Source organism: Typopeltis vanoorti, chromosome 7, assembly GCF_054136105.1.
Source record: "Typopeltis vanoorti isolate ZY-2024b chromosome 7, IOZ_Tvanoo_1.0, whole genome shotgun sequence".
Lineage (NCBI taxonomy): Eukaryota > Metazoa > Arthropoda > Arachnida > Uropygi > Thelyphonidae > Typopeltis > Typopeltis vanoorti.
The window spans coordinates 28,646,108-28,666,403 of record NC_143555.1 but is presented as its reverse complement, the minus strand read 5'-3'; the positions used below and the strand labels follow the sequence as shown (position 1 = coordinate 28,666,403).

Genomic DNA, 20,296 nt, shown 5'->3' with positions numbered 1-20,296 from the left:
TCACTATCCCTAATCAGAAGCAGAGTGGCTAGAAACCTTGGTTTTGGTTACTTCTTCTGATGCTATTAACCATACAGTATTCTGACGCTGCATTTTGTTACTAGTTTCATTTCATGAAGTTTTATAATGTTGAAAGTTTATTTTTCACTTGGTCAGACTATAATAAATTTAGTTTAATCCTTTATCCAAGTGTGTGCAAACAAAGTTTGCACCTGAAAGTATCTTCAGGACTGGGGTAAAGTGGTACAACACCGGGCAACTCCTTGCAAAGGTGGAGCAAGCTACCAACACTCTTATCTCAGTATCTCCCATAATGCAAAGCACATCTCCTTGCGGATATGTATAATGTTATGCATTAAGGGAAGGGACACTACCCAGACTAGTTTCGACCTTTATTGAGGTCTCTTCAGTGGGAGCCAGGCCTAAGTGTAGATACCAAGGCAGAAGCATTTAGCAAGGTCATCTCCTCCTATATTTATTTTATTGAAGTTTTATAATATTATACTTTCGTTAGAGTTATCTTGTAGATATGCTAAAAAAAACGTTTTAATTTTGTCCTGATAGTTTAACTTGAAATAAGTTTCTATGAAATTGTCAACTCAAAACAAATCCTCTAACTCTTACTATTTAATAACAATGGTGTTGTTATTAAATAGTAATAGTGACCCTCTGACCCAGATTAACCAGAAGTGGCATGGTGCACTTTAGCCACCATAAATGATATTTTGCTTCTTGCCAAATCAAGCAGCAAAACGAATCTTTAAAGAATACAGTTCAGAAGCTGTTTGGAATTGCCTTTAAAAAAAAAAAAAAGCACACCAATGCAGCTACAAAATTTTGGGTCTTCATTCCCACACTAAAATAATGCTCCAAAACAAAGGACAACATAACTAATCAATATTTCTGTTCAATTTTTATATTTAGTATAAAAAAATATTAATAGAATACATGAAAAATTGAAATAAATATTCAGTAAGTACCTCAGCTCCTCTCTGGAGAAGTACTTTTATACTCTGTACATTATTGACCATGCATGCACAATGCAGAGGGAGAAGTGTACCATGGAGCTGATTAACATCAGCACCTTGCTGAATCAAATCTTCCAGATTTTCCCTATCAAATATTGCATTATGTGATGTTCCAATGGCACGTAACAACCTTTCTGAAAGGGTGTAGGAACGCTGGACACTCTCCATTAGGAACCACATTACTGCTAAAACATTGGATATTATTTGCATGACAACAGATCATGTTCCCACATGTGAGTGGGTGCTATTAACTATGGAATGAGAGCTTCTGTCAATTTCTTTGTACAAAAATCATACTGAAAAAGACAAAATGGAATAATATTAAGATGTTTTTATTTATTAAACTAAAACAATAATAAAAGTTACAAATTATTTATTACGACCTATAAAATAAAATACTCAAAAGTAGGAAGTTAAACTATTATCATGACTGTCATTACCATAACTCAAATTCATTCAACATCAATATATTTATTTCCCACTTGTCAAACCATTTGCTGCTCATTTCCTTGTTCACCAGAATTACACATGTCCAGAGATGGCCTTTTATTCTTCAATCTGCCTCTAACTTGTTGCAATCCTATGAAAAATGTTTGATTTGTTACAAAATTTATAACAAATCAAACATTTGAAACCAGCTTTGAAATCAGTGAATTAAGGTAGTTTACTTGGGCAGACTATTAAAATGAAAGACAGACAACAAGAGAGTGAAAGTATGCTGGGTAAAAGCAGTCGAAAGACTGAAAAGCAAGGTGATGAAAGAAAGTCAGCAAAACAATCAATGTCCACTTGCATGTGGGTAAAAGAGCAGTATTTTTTCCATCACTCACTACTAGGAATAAAATATGAGCGAGTCTGAAAAGGCACCAGAGCAGAGATAACAGCAGTGACAGGAGGGAGGGTGCACATGTCAAGAGGGAAAATGGAAAAGTGTGATAAAATAAAATGAAAAAAAAAAAAAAAAAAATACAAAATAGATAACAGAGTGAAAAAAAAATGTAAATAGACAAATATGTAATTCTACACTGAGACAATACAAGCACACGACACGGGTGAGAATGATGTCTCTTATTATTATTAACATCTGACCTCCATGGAGTCAGACTCATGAGAAGTACACACTATCGTATACAAAGCTCATCCAACTGTGCTTTAAACTGATTCAATGTGTCACTATTCACAATGGGGTGTATGGAGAGGTAGCACCTTAGTATCGACGTCAGCCACTGATCTTAGGGTCAGGATGTTGGGCTCTAGTCCTCACATACACTCAACTCTCACTTATGGCTCCAAGAAGTTGGTAGTGCACATCAGCGGCCACACCCTGGTAAACTGCCTCAGCTGGTAGACTAAACTAAGTGAGGGTATCAGCAATATAGAATGCTGTAAATAGGGAATGTCACCTTTTATGTGCATGAAGTCTGGAATGGCCAAGATGGCAGAAGAATCAACACTGACTGATCAATGGCATGACAGCAAGATGTGCGGCACATCAGGGCACACTCCTGACATCTAAGGGACTTGTGGCCAGCCGTTGTGGAAGAGATCAGAGCCTCACCAGGTATTTATACATTGTCAACCATGAAACACACCATGTCACAATATGAAGTTAGAGATGTGGTTGAGACCCTTGCAACCATTAGCTATTACAGCTACAGGGAAGAAGAGCTTGAAACCAGGAATTGTAAGACAAGAACTACTAAGGTAGTGCATGAAGATAATATCCCAAACCCTCCAGGGAGGATATTCTCAGATGTCCCTTGTCTGAAAACCAGGAGCAATCGCTTGAAAATAGTAACATGAAATCAGAACACTCTATGAGGCAGGCAAATTAGATAACCTATTCCAGGAATTAGAAGTGATGAAGGCCGATATTGCAGGTATCAGTGAAGTGAGGTGGACAGATACAGGCATAATAAGAAGAAAAAATCACATTATAATCTACTCTGGCAGTGACTTACACCTTAATGGAGTAGCACTTTTCCTAAGTAATAGAATTGCAAAATCTCTACAGGGATATTGGCACATAAATGACAGAATCATAACAGCCAAAATAACTGCACAACCATTCAACATCTATATTATCCAAGCATATGTGCCAGCCCAAGACCACCCAGATGAAGAGTTGGAACAATTTTATGAAGACATCCAAACTGTCATCACCAGTGCTAAGTCAGATGATGTTATTATATTGATGGACGACCTAAATGCAAAAGTGGGCTCAGAAAAAATCTCATTTTGCATGGGAAACCAAGGGCTTAGAATCAGAAATGAAAGATTAATTCAATTCTGTGAAACCAATGACCTAATAATTGCCAACACACAGTTTAAACATCCTCCCAGAAGACTATATACCTGGAAAAGCCCTGGGGACATCTATAGAAACCAAATTGACTATATAATAATAAGCAAAAGATTACAAAATGCAATAACACAAATAAAAACATATCCTGGAGCAGACATAGGATCGGACCACAACCCAGTGATTGCAAAAATCAAAATAAAACTTAAGATATCAAGCCAATCATTCATAAGAGAAACTTATAATTCAGACTCACCTTAACAACCAAGAAGTTAAAGACTGCTTTATAAAAGAATTCACAAAATCCCTTAACAAGTCTGACACCACAACTCACACAGAAAATAGAACACCAATTGATGAAATTAACATGAACTGGCAAACATTCAAGAATAGCATCAATGAAGCAGCCAAAAATACGCCCCCACAATTAAAAATTAAAAGGAATAAACCTTGGATGAATGAAAAAATACTAACGTTGATGGAACAAAGAAAAAAGTTAAAGAACAAACCTGAATATAAAAGCATGAATAAAGAAATAAAAAAAAGAATGCAGAAAAGCCAAAGAGGAATGGATTAAGAATAAATGTATAGATATAGAAAACCTTGATAGAAAACACAGAAGCAGAGAAATGTATGAAAAGATCAGAGAAATGACAAGAAGGACAAATATAGCAAATCAAGCAAGTCATTAGAAACTCAAGAGACCATATTCTAATGGATAAAAAAGAAATCATGGAAAGATGGATTGAATGCACAAGGAAATTATATGAACAACAAAGAAATTATATTCTTGAACAGACTGATTTAGAAGGACCATCCATTTTACTCTGTGAAGCTGAAAATGCTGTCAGAAAACTAAAACCACATAAAACTGCAAGAATAGATAACATCTTGGCAGAATGGTTGAGGGCTCTCGATAAAGAAGGACCGAAATTTCTAATAAAATTATGCAATAAAATACATGAGACTGGATTTCTACCCAAAGTTATTAATCACTCAATTTTCATTCCGATTCCCAAAAAAAACAAAAGCTACAAGATGTGAAGAGTTCAGGACAATCAGCTTCATCAGTAAGTATCAAAAGTCCTCCTATACGTTATTCTTGAAAGAAATAAAAGAAAAATACACATAGAAATAAATGATACACAGTGGCTTCAAGGAAAATGTAGGTATAAGAGAAAGTATTTTCAATCAAAACCATCATAGAAAGATATCTAGAAAAACAAAAAGATGTGTACCTCTGCTTCATAGATTACAAAAAGGCATTCGATAATGTCCAATATGAACAATTAATTGAAATCCTTTCAAAAATAGGCATGGATGGAAAAGACATTAGGCTATTAACTAATCTTTACTGGGAACAGACTGCATATTTGAGAATAAACAGAGAGACCTCAGTTCAGAAAGGTGTGATACAAGGCTGTGTCTTTTCTCCAATTCTCTTTAACCTCTACACAGAAATATTTAATAAAATTAGTAACCTCAAAGGAATCATGGCAGGGGGCAGAAATATTAATAACCTAAGATATGCAGATGACACAGTTCTTCTAGCTGAAAACAAATATGACCACAAAACTCTTATAGACGAAGCCCTCAAGTACAGCGAACAGTATGGCCTCAGTTTCATCTTTAAAAAGACGAAAATCATGATAATTTCAAGAGAAGAGGAAATACCAAAAATATGCATCAATATAAAAGGAAATAAATTAGAACAGGTGCAAACATACATATACCTTGGACACTTGATCACAGAGAATGGCAGGACAGAAGATGAAATTAGAAAAAGGATTGCAAGAGCAAGGTCAACTTTCAATGGTATGAAAAATCTACTAACATCTAGAGATTAAATCTGAAAACAAGACTAAGAATCTCCAAATGCTACATATGGTCTACATTATTATATGGAGTAGAGACATGGACATGCTCCAATCTAAGTGTGAAAAAACTGGAGGCCTTTGAAATGAACGTGGATGTGGCGAAGAATTATGAGGATATCACGGAAAGACAAAAAGACAAATGAAGAGGTACTAGAGGTGAGAGGCGTAAAAAAAGATAAATGAAGAGGTACTAGAGATGGTAGGCGTAAACAGGAGCCTGATGAAAGAAATTAAAAAGAGAAAAGTCAGCTATTTTGGACATATTCTGAGACATAACTGCCTACAAAGGACGACTTCTCGAAGGAACTGTTGAGAGAAAGAGAAAGACAAAGACCGGAGTGGATGAAAAATATAGAAGACTGGACCTATCTCTCGTATGAGGAATGCAGCAGAGAGGCGCAGAATAGGACATGGTGGAGACACATGGTAGTCAATCTCCTGGAGGGAGAAGACACCTGACAGGACAGGATATTCACAACACACACACACACATACAGCAATGCATTCCACTCACCAACCACTCTCCATACGAAGAACCTTCTGCTCACACCCTCCTCATACAATTTCCAGGGATTGCCTCTTGTTCTAGCATCCCTCTCCCATTACAACCCCTAACTAATTTATATGTCTCAATCATATTCCCCCCTCCCTCCTCCTCCTATTCATGAGGCTTTGCAATTTACATTCTCTCAGTCTGTCCTCATATTCTACATTTCAAAGACCACTGACCATCATTGTGAATCTTTTCTGGATTCTTTCCAACATATCCTCAATACCATGAAAACATGGTGATCAAATCTCTGCACAATAATCCATATGAGGCCTGATCAAGGCCTAACAATGGCATCATAACCTCTTTATTTCTGCATGTCAGTGTCCCTCTGAATCATTGCCATTATCCAATATGACATTTTCACAACTAGGGCAATGTCGCCTCCGAATTTCAATCCTTTTCCATCACCACTCCAAGTTCCCCACTAAATTAAATCCATCGCAATATCATTAAATTACAAAATGAACAACAATGGTCCCAAAACTGACCCCTGCAGTACACCACTAGTGACCTTTATCTTTCGGGATACTGCACCCTTATATACAACTTTCTGATACCTATCTGATAGCCAGTCACTAATCCAACTCAGAAGTCTGTTATCCAATTCCATCTGGTTCAATTTATTTAACAGCTTGTTGTGTGGCAGTCTATCAAAAGCTTTTGCAAAATCTAAGTATACCACTGTATATGCATCTCCCTTGTCAACTTGTTATAGTACATAAGTTAGTAAAACATAATCTCCCTTTAAAAAACCCATTCTGACAACCAAGGGGAATACTGCTGTTATTAACCCATTTCTGTATCCTACATCTCACCAATCTCTCTCTCTCTCTCTCTAGTACCTTCACAACTACAGATATACAGACTGGCCTATAATTTGTAGCCACAAGCTTATCACTACCTTTATGCAGTGGAACAATTTTACCTTCTTTCTCAGTGGCACTGGGATCAGTGACAGCCACTCACTGATCCAACTCAATACCGATGCAACATTTATAATTATTATTATTATCTGACCTCCAATGGAGTCAGAGACTCATCATGGGAAGTACACACTATTGCACACAATGCTCATCTAACTATGCTTTAAACTGATTCAATGTGTCTACATTCACAATACACTCAGGCAATGCATTCCACTCACCAACCACTCTCCATGCAAAGAACCTGCTCCTGACACTCTCCTTATACAGTTTCTAGCGATGGCCTCTTGTTCTACCCCGCTCTCCCATTCTATGAAAAATCTCTTCCATGTCAACCTGATAACAACCACTGACTAGCTTATATGTCTCGGTCATATCCCCCCTTCCTACTATTCACGAGGCTCTGCAACTTACATTTTCTCAACCTGTCCTCATACTCTACATTCCAAAGACCACTGACCACCTTTGTGAATCTTTTCTGGACCCTTTCCAAACATATCCTCTTCACCACAAAAACCTGGAGATCAAATATGTGCACAATAATCGATATGAGGCCTGATCAGGGTCCTCTGCATCATTGTCATTATCTGATGTGACCCCTGAATTTCAGTTCCTTGTCCACCATCCCTTCCAGATCTCTCAATCTCTTCCACCTCCTTTACAGTTTCCCCACCAAATGTATACTCTGCATCCCATCGTTGCTTACCAAATTTCAAAACCTTACACTCTGCAACATTGAACTGACAGTTCCACTTACCTGCCTATTCATGTAATCTATTCAAGTCCTCTTGTAAGGCCATGACATCTGCTTGACTCTGCATTGCTCTCCCAAGTTTTGCATCATCTGCAAACAGCTGCATATCACTATTTAAACCCATCCCAATATCATTAACATACATATTGAACAACAATGGTCCTAAAAATGACTCCTCCGGTATACCACTAGTGATGTTTCTCTTTCGGGAATGAAAATAAAATTCAATGATAACGATCTCAATGTTGTATATAACGAAAACAGATCATTATCAAACTTGAAAACTAATGGGTCTACCTTCTCTGATCAACTACAAATCCAATCCAATCCATGGTTTTTCCAATTCTTCTGTTATTTTACAAACTTTACATTATACAAATCAATAAATTTCTGCAACCTTAAATTCAGAGTATGAAATCATTCATGAATGTGGCTCTGATAACCTAGATGACTTCAATGCAAGAAGAACTCAATGTCTTTCTTGCAATAACAATAAAAACCTTTTAACAAAATAAGCACTCTTCTTGTAGTACCTCCCATCTTTCTTGGCATCAAGTATTACATCCACATTCTAACATTTAAGTATTGTAATTCCTCAATTATTCAACTATAGTGGGAGAGCAAGTTACCAATCAGATAAATGAAGGGCTGGATAACTGAAGGTCCTATTATGTGGCACTGTATCAGAGGTCAAGCCTCTGTAACTCAGTTGGTATAGACTAGTTGGAAAGCCCCAAGTTTGAATCCAATCTATGATGTCAGGAATCTTTATCAGGTATTTTCAAATGGTAATTTAGCCAGTCTTGTACGAAGGCAGAGTGTTTTTACTTCCAGTAACTCAGGTTTTTTGTTCCACAGAACAAGCAAACCAGCCCTGTGAATACATAGATCTACTGGCATACTTACATCCCCATATGGAATGCAGTGATGGGCTGGTTGCATCAATTTGTCGTGATTCTCCCCCCCCCAAAAAAACCAGGGGACTATCCATCCTAATGGACAGAATGGATTGAAGTATCAGAGGTCATTTGACACCAATAACCCACTGAAGGGTCATTCAATGGGTTGTTTGAAGGTCAGATAATTAAGAGATCATTATATTTAAGCACTCTTATTTCCTTCAGGTATTACTTTTCCTCTGAGAAACTACCACCTATGCACAAATCGGTTCTCAGTGAATAATGTTGTCATCTGGAGGTAATGAAAATTCTTACCTCAGTAACAGATACCAATAATTATACTGATCTGTAATGCTTCTTGCACCAATTCTCTCCACTCTTTTTCTCAAATTTCAGTTTCTGTTGTCTCTGTTGATCCAGAGATGATATCAGGAATTTTCTCCCACCCTGCTCATATTCTGTTACACATGTATAAAAACAGTCATCACTCCTTAAGAGTTTAAGTACAAACTCATGTAATTTTTTTTCTCCTTTCATTCTCTGTACTGCTATCCTCAGAACATTTTTTAACAAGGTTGTAAAGAGCACAATTTGCAGATCTTAGAATCCAGCATTAACAAAATTCTTTCTTTCTACCCATCCACAGTCTAGCCCATTAGTGTACAACAAGCTAGACTGCCTTTCACATGTTAGATTCAGTAGTGTAGGAATGCTGTGGTATTAGGGAAGTTACCAATGGTGCCATTACAGGATATTTCATCAATTATCAAAATTGTCACATTAAAAAAGGCACGACTATAAATTTGCCAAGGGTGATAAACTATGCTATTTACATGCTGGTTTACCTTAAAAAAAAAAAATAATAAAAAAAAAAAAATAAATAAAAAATAAAAAATAAAAAAAACTCGTTTCATAATGATATGATTTTTATCTTTCCAATAATGAACAGAAATATCTATGTCAATAATCCTTTTGTTTCAAAACTTTATTTCTAACCAAATAACTATCCCATGCACCTCTTCTGCTTTACTTACCTGAAGACTACTTTCTGACTGGCATAACATTTGAAAAACATTAGATTAAAAACTCTCACACAGAATAATCCTCATACCTTCATGACTTATTTTTAATGGTATTAACAACACCAAAAGCACTATTTTAAAAAGATGTCTTATAAACTGTCTTATATTTCACTGAATTTCAAATCAGCATCATCAGAGCACACCACAATATGTATACATGACAGTGAAATATCACATATACATGTTGTGTTGTGCTCTGATGCAGATTTGAAATTCAGTGAAATATAAGCCATTCATGTTTGGTATTGTGGATGGTGTAAACAGAAGAGGTAGACCATACAGAGAATGGATAGATGACATAAATGGCTGGTGTAGAATGGTGTGGTTAACAAAAAATGCAGCACTGTGCACTGGACAAAGAAAGGTGGAAGAAGATAGTGAAGGAGGCATCGGACACCAATGGGCAGTGAGCCCATGGTTTATGATGATGAAATATAGGCAAGTTTATAAAACATCTTTTTTATAAAATAGTGTGTTTGGTGTTGTTAATACCATTAAAAATAAGTCATGAATAACCATCAACACCTATGTTTTTAGATTAATCCTCATACCTATAAAATTTGCACACAGCTCACCGACCACCTTACCTTTTTCATTTGCTGTGGGAGGGTGGAATTTTCAAATAAATCCCCTGCGCACATCCATTTGAAAGCAGCATATTCCTTCCACATTTCCACTTCTCATTCTAACAGTGTTGCCATATGTAACTGTCCTTATGTATCTGTGTCTTGTAAAGAGATGTTAAACAATTATATTTTTCAGACTTCTCTTCCCTCAAAAATTACACAACTACTACAGTGGTCCCTCTTACTGTTTAAAACAGTAATTTTATGACTCATATAAAAAACAAAGATCAGACAATGTAATTTCATTAAAATGAAAAAAAAAAAAAAAAGAAAGATTTTTAATATCATTTTATAATTCTTATAATATCAAGAATGAAGCAAAGACAGAGGTTTCCAATTACAGACTATATACACAGCTGTGGTTAAAGTAGATATATAGGGTTAAGTTGATGAGCAGTGGATTCTCTGTGCGAATGAACATGCTTTTGTGAAAGAGAGTTTAAGCATTTACGTGTATTTTAAGTGACAAATGTGGCAAATTAATAAAGTGAATAATTTGGATTTCATGAAAGCATTTCATAGATTGCTATGACAACAGATTGGCCTGCAGTCCTCAAAATATAATGAGACCAATGACCGAGATGGAACACATATAATAGATATTAAACATGTACTTGCATGTATAATATTACACATGCCGGCCTGATTGGCTGAGTGGTTAGCGTATCTGCTCTCCAGCCAAAAGGATGCAGGTTCAAATCCCGCTGTGGGTATGGATATTTGTGATTGTCTGTGTAAATACTAGTGGTGGTGGTGGGCAGTCCATGGCATTGGTGCAGATGAAAGTTGCGATTCTTGTAGTTGATGGAGACAGAATTGTAGATTAGGTGCCCTCCCTCAATGAGTCTTTGGACTCCCTAGAGGTGTCATGCAATAATAATAATTTCTCTTACAATCTTCAAGGACTGACCATATGTTTGGCTTTTTCTTTCTTATTTGATCAATGAAATGCTGTTATGTGAATGCATATACACTAGTGGCCAAAATTGTGGAAACTTTTTGGAAAAAGTGTATTTCTGAGGTTTGATGGCTCATAACACCACTTTTTTTTTTTTTTGGTGTAATACCATAAAATTATATATCAATGGAAAGATAATTTAATCAAGAATGTAATGCAACAAAGTTTGTTCAATTATCTGTATTCTATGTTATAGCCAAATAACCAGAAAAAAAAAGCACAACTTGCTTAGGTTGATATCAAGTAGCTTTCCTTCATGTTGGAGGCTTAATGGATATTTTTACAACACTTAAAAAGAATTAAAATAGACTTTAATGCTTCCTATATTTCGTCCTAGTCACTAGGACATCTACGGGGATTACAAAAAAATTAATGTAACATATGCACAAATAACAAACAATACTAAGCCCAACCACGTGGGTGACACTAAAGTCCTATCTAGGTAGAGCGCCCTCTAAGGGCAGTAGTAGGTGGCCTGGAATGTAAGGTGGGAACTCTGGTGATGAGCGTTTCCCAAATCTTCGGAAGCTTAATGCACCCATATTTATTGAGATTTGGTTGGTTTTTGAGAGCTACTGCTGCTTTTAAGAAAAGTCTCTCTTTCTTGAATTTGCTGTGGTGGAGCATGGTAGTTTTCTTCCATGATACTCTGTGGGTGGTGTCCAGAACACGACCCCACAAAAACACAAGTTAAGAAACTTAAAATTTTACTCAAAAAAGTATCTTCCTGGCCCCAGATGTCACGAAAAAACTTAAACCTTTCCGCTCCCGTCCCCCCCGAATATACGGTTTACCAAAAATCCACAAACCCAACTCCCCACTCAGGCCTATAGTAGATGCTACCAATGCACCTTGCTATAGACTATCTAAACAGCTGACCAACTCTCTGATCCCCCTCACCGGAAGGTCCCCTTCCTATATAAAAAAACTCGACCCACTTTAAAGCCCTCACAGAAAATTTAACCTTGAAGAAGACAGACATATTGGTAAGCTTTGATATCTCCTCTTTGTTTACCAATATTCCCTTAATTGACACCTTATCTCTTTTAGAAAAGGTTTTTCCCTCTGACATCTTAGATCTCTTTTCCTTTGCCATTAACTCTGGATATTTCTCTTGGAACAACAAAATCTACAAGCAGATAGAAGGAACTGCCATGGGTTCCCCCCTCTCACCCCCCCTTGCCAATTTCTATATGGAAGATTTCGAAAAACGAGCCATAGACTCAGCCCCACTCAAACCTTCTATCTGGTTAAGATATGTAGATGATGTGTTCTCTATTTGGCCTCATGGCCCAGACACGTTAGACTCCTTCCTCAGTCATCTCAATAGTCTACATCCAAGAATCCAGTTCACTATGGAAAAGGAAAAGAACAATTGTTTACCCTTCCTAGACACCTTAGTCTCACGCCTGCCTAATGATACACTTACCTTCACCGTATACAGAAAACCCACACAGACAGGCAGATACATTCACAAACTCTCCCACCATCACCCCTCTCAACAATATGGCATTATTAAAACTCTTACCAAGAGAGCCCACAATCTTTGTTCAAGTGGAACCGCCCTCACTAATGAGCTTAACCACATACACAGCACTTTCCTCTCCAATGGCTACAGCGATCACAGTATCAAAAAAAAAATAATCAACTCCTCCCCCATTCCCCTTCCTTCTCGTCAACAAGATTTTAAAAATGCCATCACCATACCCTACATCCGTGGCACATCTGAAAAAATAGCCAAGATACTAAAACAATACAATCTACACACAGCATACAAGCTCCACCGCAAACTGGCTACCCTTTCCGTTCTACGAAAGATCAGCTCCCTCCTCTCTCTCTGCCTGGAGTTTACAAAGTACCCTGTTCCTGTAAGCTGGTGTACTTTGGACAGACAGGCAGATCAGCATCCATCCATCTAGAGGAACACAAGTCTTACATTGTCAAACACAACTATGGCCATTCAGGCTTGGCTGACCATGTTTTGGACACCACCCACAGAGTATCATGGAAGAAAACCACCATGCTCCACCACAACAAATTCAAGAAAGAGAGACTTTTCTTAGAAGCAGCAGCAGCTCTCAAAAACCAACCAAATCTCAATAAATATGGGTGCATTAAGCTTCCGAAGATTTGGGAAACACTCATCACCAGAGTTCCCACCTTACATTCCAGGCCACCTACTACTGCCCTTAGAGGGCGCTCTACCTAGATAGGACTTTAGTGTCACCCACGTGGTTGGGCTTAGTATTGTTTGTTATTTGTGCATATGTTACATTAATTTTTTTGTAATCCCCGTAGATGTCCTAGTGACTAGGACGAAATATAGGAAGCATTAAAGTCTATTTTAATTCTTTTTAAGTGTTGTAAAAATATCCATTAAGCCTCCAACATGATGTCCTCACAGCACTTAAGCCTCTCCACACGTAGCTTTCCTTCATTTGAATGTAACCAATGAGCATGAGTGTTTAGAGAGCCAATCAAGTGTCATCTTGTTTTGGCAATGAGCGAATAAAGTCACAGTAGGATTCAGCTATTGATGTCATGTATTGGAGCTGAGAGGAGGACATTTGTCAGTGTGTTATGCGATTGCTATTAAATTGGTTGGGTTTTTTTGTGTTCTTTCATTTAGTGAGTGTAAAGTGTAATAAAATTAAAGAAATGGCGCAAAGAGTTGACTGGTCACCCAGAAAGCGATGTAAAATAGTACTATTAAGTGAACAAGGCTACAGTTATGAAGAAATTAGAAGAAAATTGGTGGAAACTTAACCAAAGGTGGCATTTCTAAATTTTTGAAGAGGTATAAAGAGACTCAGTCACTACAAAACCAGACTGGTAAAGGCAGGAAAAGGTGCACGACAGCAAGTGATGATAGAAGAATTGAGAGACTGTGCCTATGTGACAGAAGAAAATCATCTGGGTGTATACAAGATGAAATGGCACAATACAATGTGAAGTTGAGCAAGGACTGTTCGGTGCAGACTGCAGGAATTTGGTCTAAATGCTAGAATTCCATGAAAAAAGCCATTTTTATCTCTCTGAAAAGATTAAACTGGGCTAAAACCCATATTAACTGGACAGCAGAACAATGGGACAGTGTTATTTGGAATGATGAGACCAAAATCTCCCTGTTTGGTAGTAATGGCATAAAATACGTAAGGAGAATAACTGGAGAAGATTTGCATCCTGATTGCATTACCTACCGTGAAACATCCACTTAGTGTTATGATCTAGGGCTGTATGACATCAAAAGGTGCGGGCAGAATTTGTTGATTAATGGGAATATAAATGCCCAAAAATACATAAATGAAATACTTGAGCCAAAACTGAAGCCTTCCACACGTGATCTTTTCCAAGATATTGAAGCATTTATATTTCAACAGGATTCAACTCCATGTCATGTTGCTGCTGTGTGCAAAAAGTGGTTTCAAGATAATTATATTCCACTGCTGGAATGGCCTGGAAATAGCCCAGACCTTAACCCAATCGAAAATTTATGGAGCCGACTAAAGAAACTTGTTAGTCAGAAGCAACCCACCAATAAAACCCAATTATTAGAAGTAATAATTCAATCTTGGTTTCACATTATAACAGCTGCAGAACTAAAAAACTTGGTTCACTCCATAGGAAGGCATTGTATGGCCTTAATTAACGCTAAAGGTTACCCAACTAAGTATTAACTCACATTGTGAGAATTTTTGTATATCTCATTTTTTCTAAGTGTTTCACTTTTCTTCTTTATAACTGCTGTTCTGATAAAAAATCCTTCATAAAAGTTATTGTATTACATTCTTGATTAAATTATCTTTCCATTGATATATAATTTTATGGTATTACACCAAAAAAAAAAAGTGGTGTTATGAGCCATCAAACCTCAAAAATACACTTTTCCCAAAAGGTTTCCACAATTTGGGGTACTAGTGTAGTATCTGTATTTCTGATCACTTGAAGATTACAGCTGGCACAGCTTCAGGTGAGGAAAAATAAAATAAAATAAAAGGCATTGGTCTCCTTGTCAAGGCAATACATTTGTATGTGATTCACTAGAAGTATATTTCTTAAATAATCTTGTTTTAATTGCATATGCTTTTCTATTTATTTCCTAGATGTATTTCCACTACATATTTTGCTGTATAACAGCATCTTCAAAAGGTTGCTTAACATAAGTAAAATCTTGACAAAAAAAATAAACATTTTCCAACATCCACTAATATCTATAAATTGAAAAGACTAGAATGATAGTATAATCACAGGTATCATGAGGCATGTTATGCAATCTCTACACTGTTGTATAGACTCTATGTGAGCGCTGGCATAGGAGAGGTCTTCACTGTTACACTTAGTAATTAATGACTTCCAAATATCTTGAAGTATCATTCTGTGGTTTCAATTTAGTGTGCCTTTTGATGAGCGAATCACCTCAGAGGACTCCCTGTAATTCTTTTCTAAGAGAGCATGGAAGATGCTTGCAATTAACAGTGTGATATTGTTTGAAGATGTGCTCTATGAGTCTGCTTTTTTTCTTTGATCTTGTTTTCAACATATGATTAGCCTCATATTAAACACTAAATACAAGGCTACTCTTCTTGAATGGCAAGAAATATCAAGTAGAGTGATGTGGGTAAATATTAGAATGGAGAAATGTACAATGAGACTTATTTGTGCCTATGTTCCCAGAGAAGGTTCTCTAAAGAAGTGGAGGATTTTTCGAGGCTTTAGAGAAAGCAACAGACACATTGAAAAATGAAAAGTTGGTCCTTGTTGGGGATCTAAATAGCTGAGTAGAAAATGATTGTCAGACATACAAAAACGTTTTGGGAAAATTTGGAGAAAAGAGCAAAGCTAATAATAATGGCAAATAAATGTTTTGATTTATGCTCAGGACATGGATTGGTTATTACTAACACCATGTTCCAACATAAAAATGTGCACATTCACATGGAGAGAAGAGGCAAGGAATAAGAAAAGTCTCACTGACTATGTTATCATTGATAGTGATGTTTTCTCTCTGGTGCAGGACACTAGAGTGTACAGAGGATTTAAAATTGGAAGTGATCGCCATTTAGTCTCGAGCAGGATAAAATTGAATTTCATATTGAAAAGAAGAACATGTAAGAAAGTTTTAAAGTGAATAAAAGTTGAGCAGCTCTCAGATGTGAACTGTAGACTGAAATACACAAACATTATTCAAGAAGAAAAGAGTTTGTAAAAAGGAAAAAAAACCTCAGAAATTCAGTGGTATAGCCCTGAAGAAAACGTTGATTGATTCAGCCAGAGAGGCAAGTGATGAGGTCGTCTGCAAGGATAGAAAAATCAGAAATCGGAATGTGGTGGACACAGGAAGTTAAAGAGGCAGCGAGGGAAAATAAGTCAGCTTGTGCCCTTAGAGAATACAGACACAAATGTAAGAAAGCTAAACACTGTGTAAAACTAGCTAAACAAAAGTCATGGGAAGACTTTGGTAAGAACATAGAAATAAATATCAAGAAGTGGCAAGATATTCTAGAGGTTGTTGAAGAAGCTAAGAAATAGAGGAAAGCGTGCAGTGGAAAGAATCAGAGATGATAAAGGTGACATGAAAACTGGAGAAAAAGATATCCTTGAAGTACGGAGTAATGACTTTGAAATTACTTAAATTAAGGGGGTATTAAATCCCACATAGTTTTAAAACCGAATAAGAAACTCAAAGATTGGAATCAGAGAGTTTCTTGCCGAATATAGTCAACTATAAAGTATCGGCGACACTAGCGTTAGCCAATGCAAGTGATCCTAGTACGTAGTACAATACCAGGGCAACTCGTTGCAAAGGTGGAAGAAGTTCAGATCGCTATTCTTAGGTATTTTCCATAATGTAAAAACACATTTCCTAGGAAATGTATGCTGTTATTACATTATGGAGGGAGGTCACTACCCAGACCAGACCGGTTTCAGCCTTTTTTGAGGCTTCATCAGTGAGTAGCTAGACCTAATACCAAAGTGTATAGCGAAAAGAACTTATGTACTCTGCGAACGAGTTTTCCAAACAGGTGCAACCATTAAGTTACTTAAGTATAAAGAGCTAATAAGCTTCATTTCGGCAATGAAAACATTACTTAAATTAAGGGGATATTAAATCCCACATAGTTTTAAAACCGAATAAGAAACTCAAAGATTGGAATCAGAGAGTTTCTTGCCGAATATAGTAAACTATAAAGCATCGGCAACACTAGCGTTAGCCAATGCAAGTGATCCTAGTACGTAGTACAATACCAGGGCAACTCGTTGCAAAGGTGGGAGAAGTTCAGATCACTATTCTTAGGTATTTTCCATAATGTAAAAACACATTTCCTAGGAAATGTATGCTGTTATTACATTATGGAGGGAGGTCACTACCCAGACCGGTTTCAGCCTTTTTTGAGACTTCATCAGTGAGTAGCTAGACCTAATACCAAAGTGTATAGCGAAAAGAACTTATGTACTCTGTACGGATGTACTTATGTACGGCTGAAACCGGTCTGGGTAGTGACCTCCCTCCATAATGTAATAACAGCATACATTTCCTAGGAAATGTGTTTTTACATTATGGAAAATACCTAAGAATAGCGATCTGAACTTCTCCCACCTTTGCAACGAGTTGCCCTGGTATTGTACTACGTACTAGGATCACTTGCATTGGCTAACGCTAGTGTTGCCGATGCTTTATAGTTTACTATATTCAGCAAGAAACTCTCTGATTCCAATCTTTGAGTTTCTTATTCGGTTTTAAAACTATGTGGGATTTAATATCCCCTTAATTTAAGTAATGTTTTCGTTGCCGAAATGAAGCTTATTAGCTCTTTATACTTAAATGACTTTGAAAAATTGCTAAATGAAATTTATATGAATAGTTGAATAGTTGACAAAGCATGGGAATATAACAAAGATCTATATTTAAGCTTTGTTGATTTGGAAAAGGTATATGACAAGGTGCCAAGAGAGAAGCTATTCAATACGCTACAGTTATATGGTGTCAATGGGGCATTATATCAAGCAATACTTAGTCTGTATTTGAGTTGTAAGTCGGCAGTTAGAATTTAAGTACAGGAAGATGGTTTAATGTTAAATCTGGTGTGAGACAAGGAAGTACATTATCTCATCTGTTATTCATTATCTATATGGATCACATTATGAAAGAAAGTGGTTTTAAACATGATATCAAAATTGGAGATGTTAATGTCAGTTCTTTGCTTTATGCGGATGATGTTATACTTCTAAATAAATCCACTACAAATGAAAATATTAGGAAAGAACATTGTTAGCATCCAGGAATGTGTTAGGAAAGCTAATCTCAGGTGGTATGGTCACTTAAACAGAACAGGAGAGGAAAGACAAGTCTGCAAGATTCCCTGACTAAATTGAATAACTGTTATAATAGATATGGTAGGAAGATCAGCAATAACAAGTCAAAGACAATGAAAATAGGCAGAAGCATTGAAAATATCAACTGCATTGTGAATGAGAATCTTTGGCTGAACAAGTAAAACATTTCAGCTACTCAGGCACGACTTTTAATGAAGATGGTAAATTAAATATGGAAATAGACAACAGAATCAACAAAGCTGGCATGGCAGGAAGTCAATTGAATAAATTTATATGAAATAAGAGGGAAATTAGTCAAAACACTAAATTAGCATTACACAAGACAGTGTTCAAACCAATTTTAACTTATGAATCTGAGAACTGGGTTAGAAGTGAAAAACTTGACCAGAGACTAGAGACCGCAGATATCAGAGTCCTGAGAAAGATTAAGGATAAGAACAGATGGCATCAATGGCATTATCACATTCAAACGAGGATATTAGCAAAGAATTGACACTGTTAGCATTCAAGAATGTGTTAGCAGAGCTAATCTCAGGTGGTATGGGCACTTAAACCGAATGGGAGAGGAAAGATTAGCAAAACAAGTGTTCTCTGCTAGGATGGCAGGAAAAAGACAGAGGAAGACCAAGAGGATTGATACAGTAAAAAGTGCCTTAGAAGATGGAAATATAAGATCTGACAATGTTAGAGTCTTGACAGGCAACAGATTGATTTGGAGGAAATTATAGACAGGAAGTTAGTAGTGATGTAAATTTTTCATGTAGTACTATCATATCCTGACACCCTTTGAAGATACATGTCAGAAATCTGATGATGATTGTTTTCAACATCAGATCATTCTTTGATGTCAGAAGCTGTCCAACATATCTTACTCTTAACATTTATCTAACTTCCTCAAGCCTCATATCGCAAATACAAACCTCTACTTGAAAAACTCAATGCATTTTGTTGAGAATCTTTCAAAGATTTAAAATTCCCCATCAGATATATTAGCTAGATTAGATGTAGTTTTGTTATTTACCAACATCTCGGTGGAAGAATTAATACATATACCTGAAACTTATTTCCAGTGGACATCACGTCTTCCATCACTGCCTCAAATTTTCATTCTCTTTACTTGGAAAGGAAAATTTTACAACAAAATATGTGGTCGTGAAAGAGCTCATCTCGCTCACCTCTGATTTCCAACTTATACATGAAAAAAATCTGAAGAATCAGTAATGGCACAGTGACCTTAAAACACATGTAAGGTGGAGATATATTGATGACATCTTTATCATTTGGAAACTTTTGTATATTTTGTGAATAACCATCACCATCATCACCAAATTCCTGATATGTACCCCCTAAAGAGGGGGGGGGGGTACAGGATAATTATGATGGTACTTACATGAAAAATTTACACCATTACTAACTTTCAATCAACAAATTTCCTCCAAGTTTATTTTTCCCTTGGTTAGACTATAATAAATTTAGTTTAACCATGCTACTGGCCAAGACGTCAAAATTATCATGGATATGAAGCGCACATTAAAATTTTAATACCTTTTATATTACATTGAAATATGTGATAGATATGAAGCGTATGAGGATGCGTATTTGATCCATAATGGCCGGTAAGGTGGTTAATCCTTTATCCAAGTGTGAGCAAACAAAGTTTGCACCCGAAAGTATCTTCAGGACTAGGGTAAGGTGGTACAACACCGGGCAACTCGTTGCAAAGGTGGAGCAAGCTAACATCACTCCTATCTCAGTATCTCCCATAATGCAAAACACATGAAGAGACCTCAATAAAGGTTGAAACTAGTCTGGGTAGCGGCCCTTCCCTTAATGCATAACATTATACATATCCACAAGGAGATGTGTTTTGCATTATGGAAGATACTGAGATAGGAGTGATGTTAGCTTGCTCCACCTTTGCAACGAGTTGCACGGTGTTACCACCTTACCCCAGTCCTG

The 20,296-nt window shown here is 36.7% G+C and overlaps 1 protein-coding gene across 6 annotated transcripts in view; it reads right to left on the bottom strand.

Annotated features, from left to right (window-relative positions):
* Positions 1-20,296, bottom strand: part of LOC150104542 (ankyrin repeat and SOCS box protein 8-like) — a 54,661-nt gene that overhangs the window by 9,218 nt on the left and 25,147 nt on the right. For 3 of the 6 annotated variants that reach the window (XM_090395751.1, XM_090395752.1, XM_090395753.1), the window contains 2 exons: positions 10,006-10,145; positions 981-1,324 (listed from right to left, as the gene is read on the bottom strand). In XM_090395751.1, the coding sequence (XP_090251877.1) occupies positions 981-1,238 (258 nt within the window). In that variant the 5' untranslated portion in view covers positions 1,239-1,324; positions 10,006-10,145. The remainder of the gene's footprint in view (positions 1-980; positions 1,325-10,005; positions 10,146-20,296) is intronic. The other 3 variants (XM_090395749.1, XM_090395750.1, XM_090395755.1) reach the window with 1 other exon arrangement.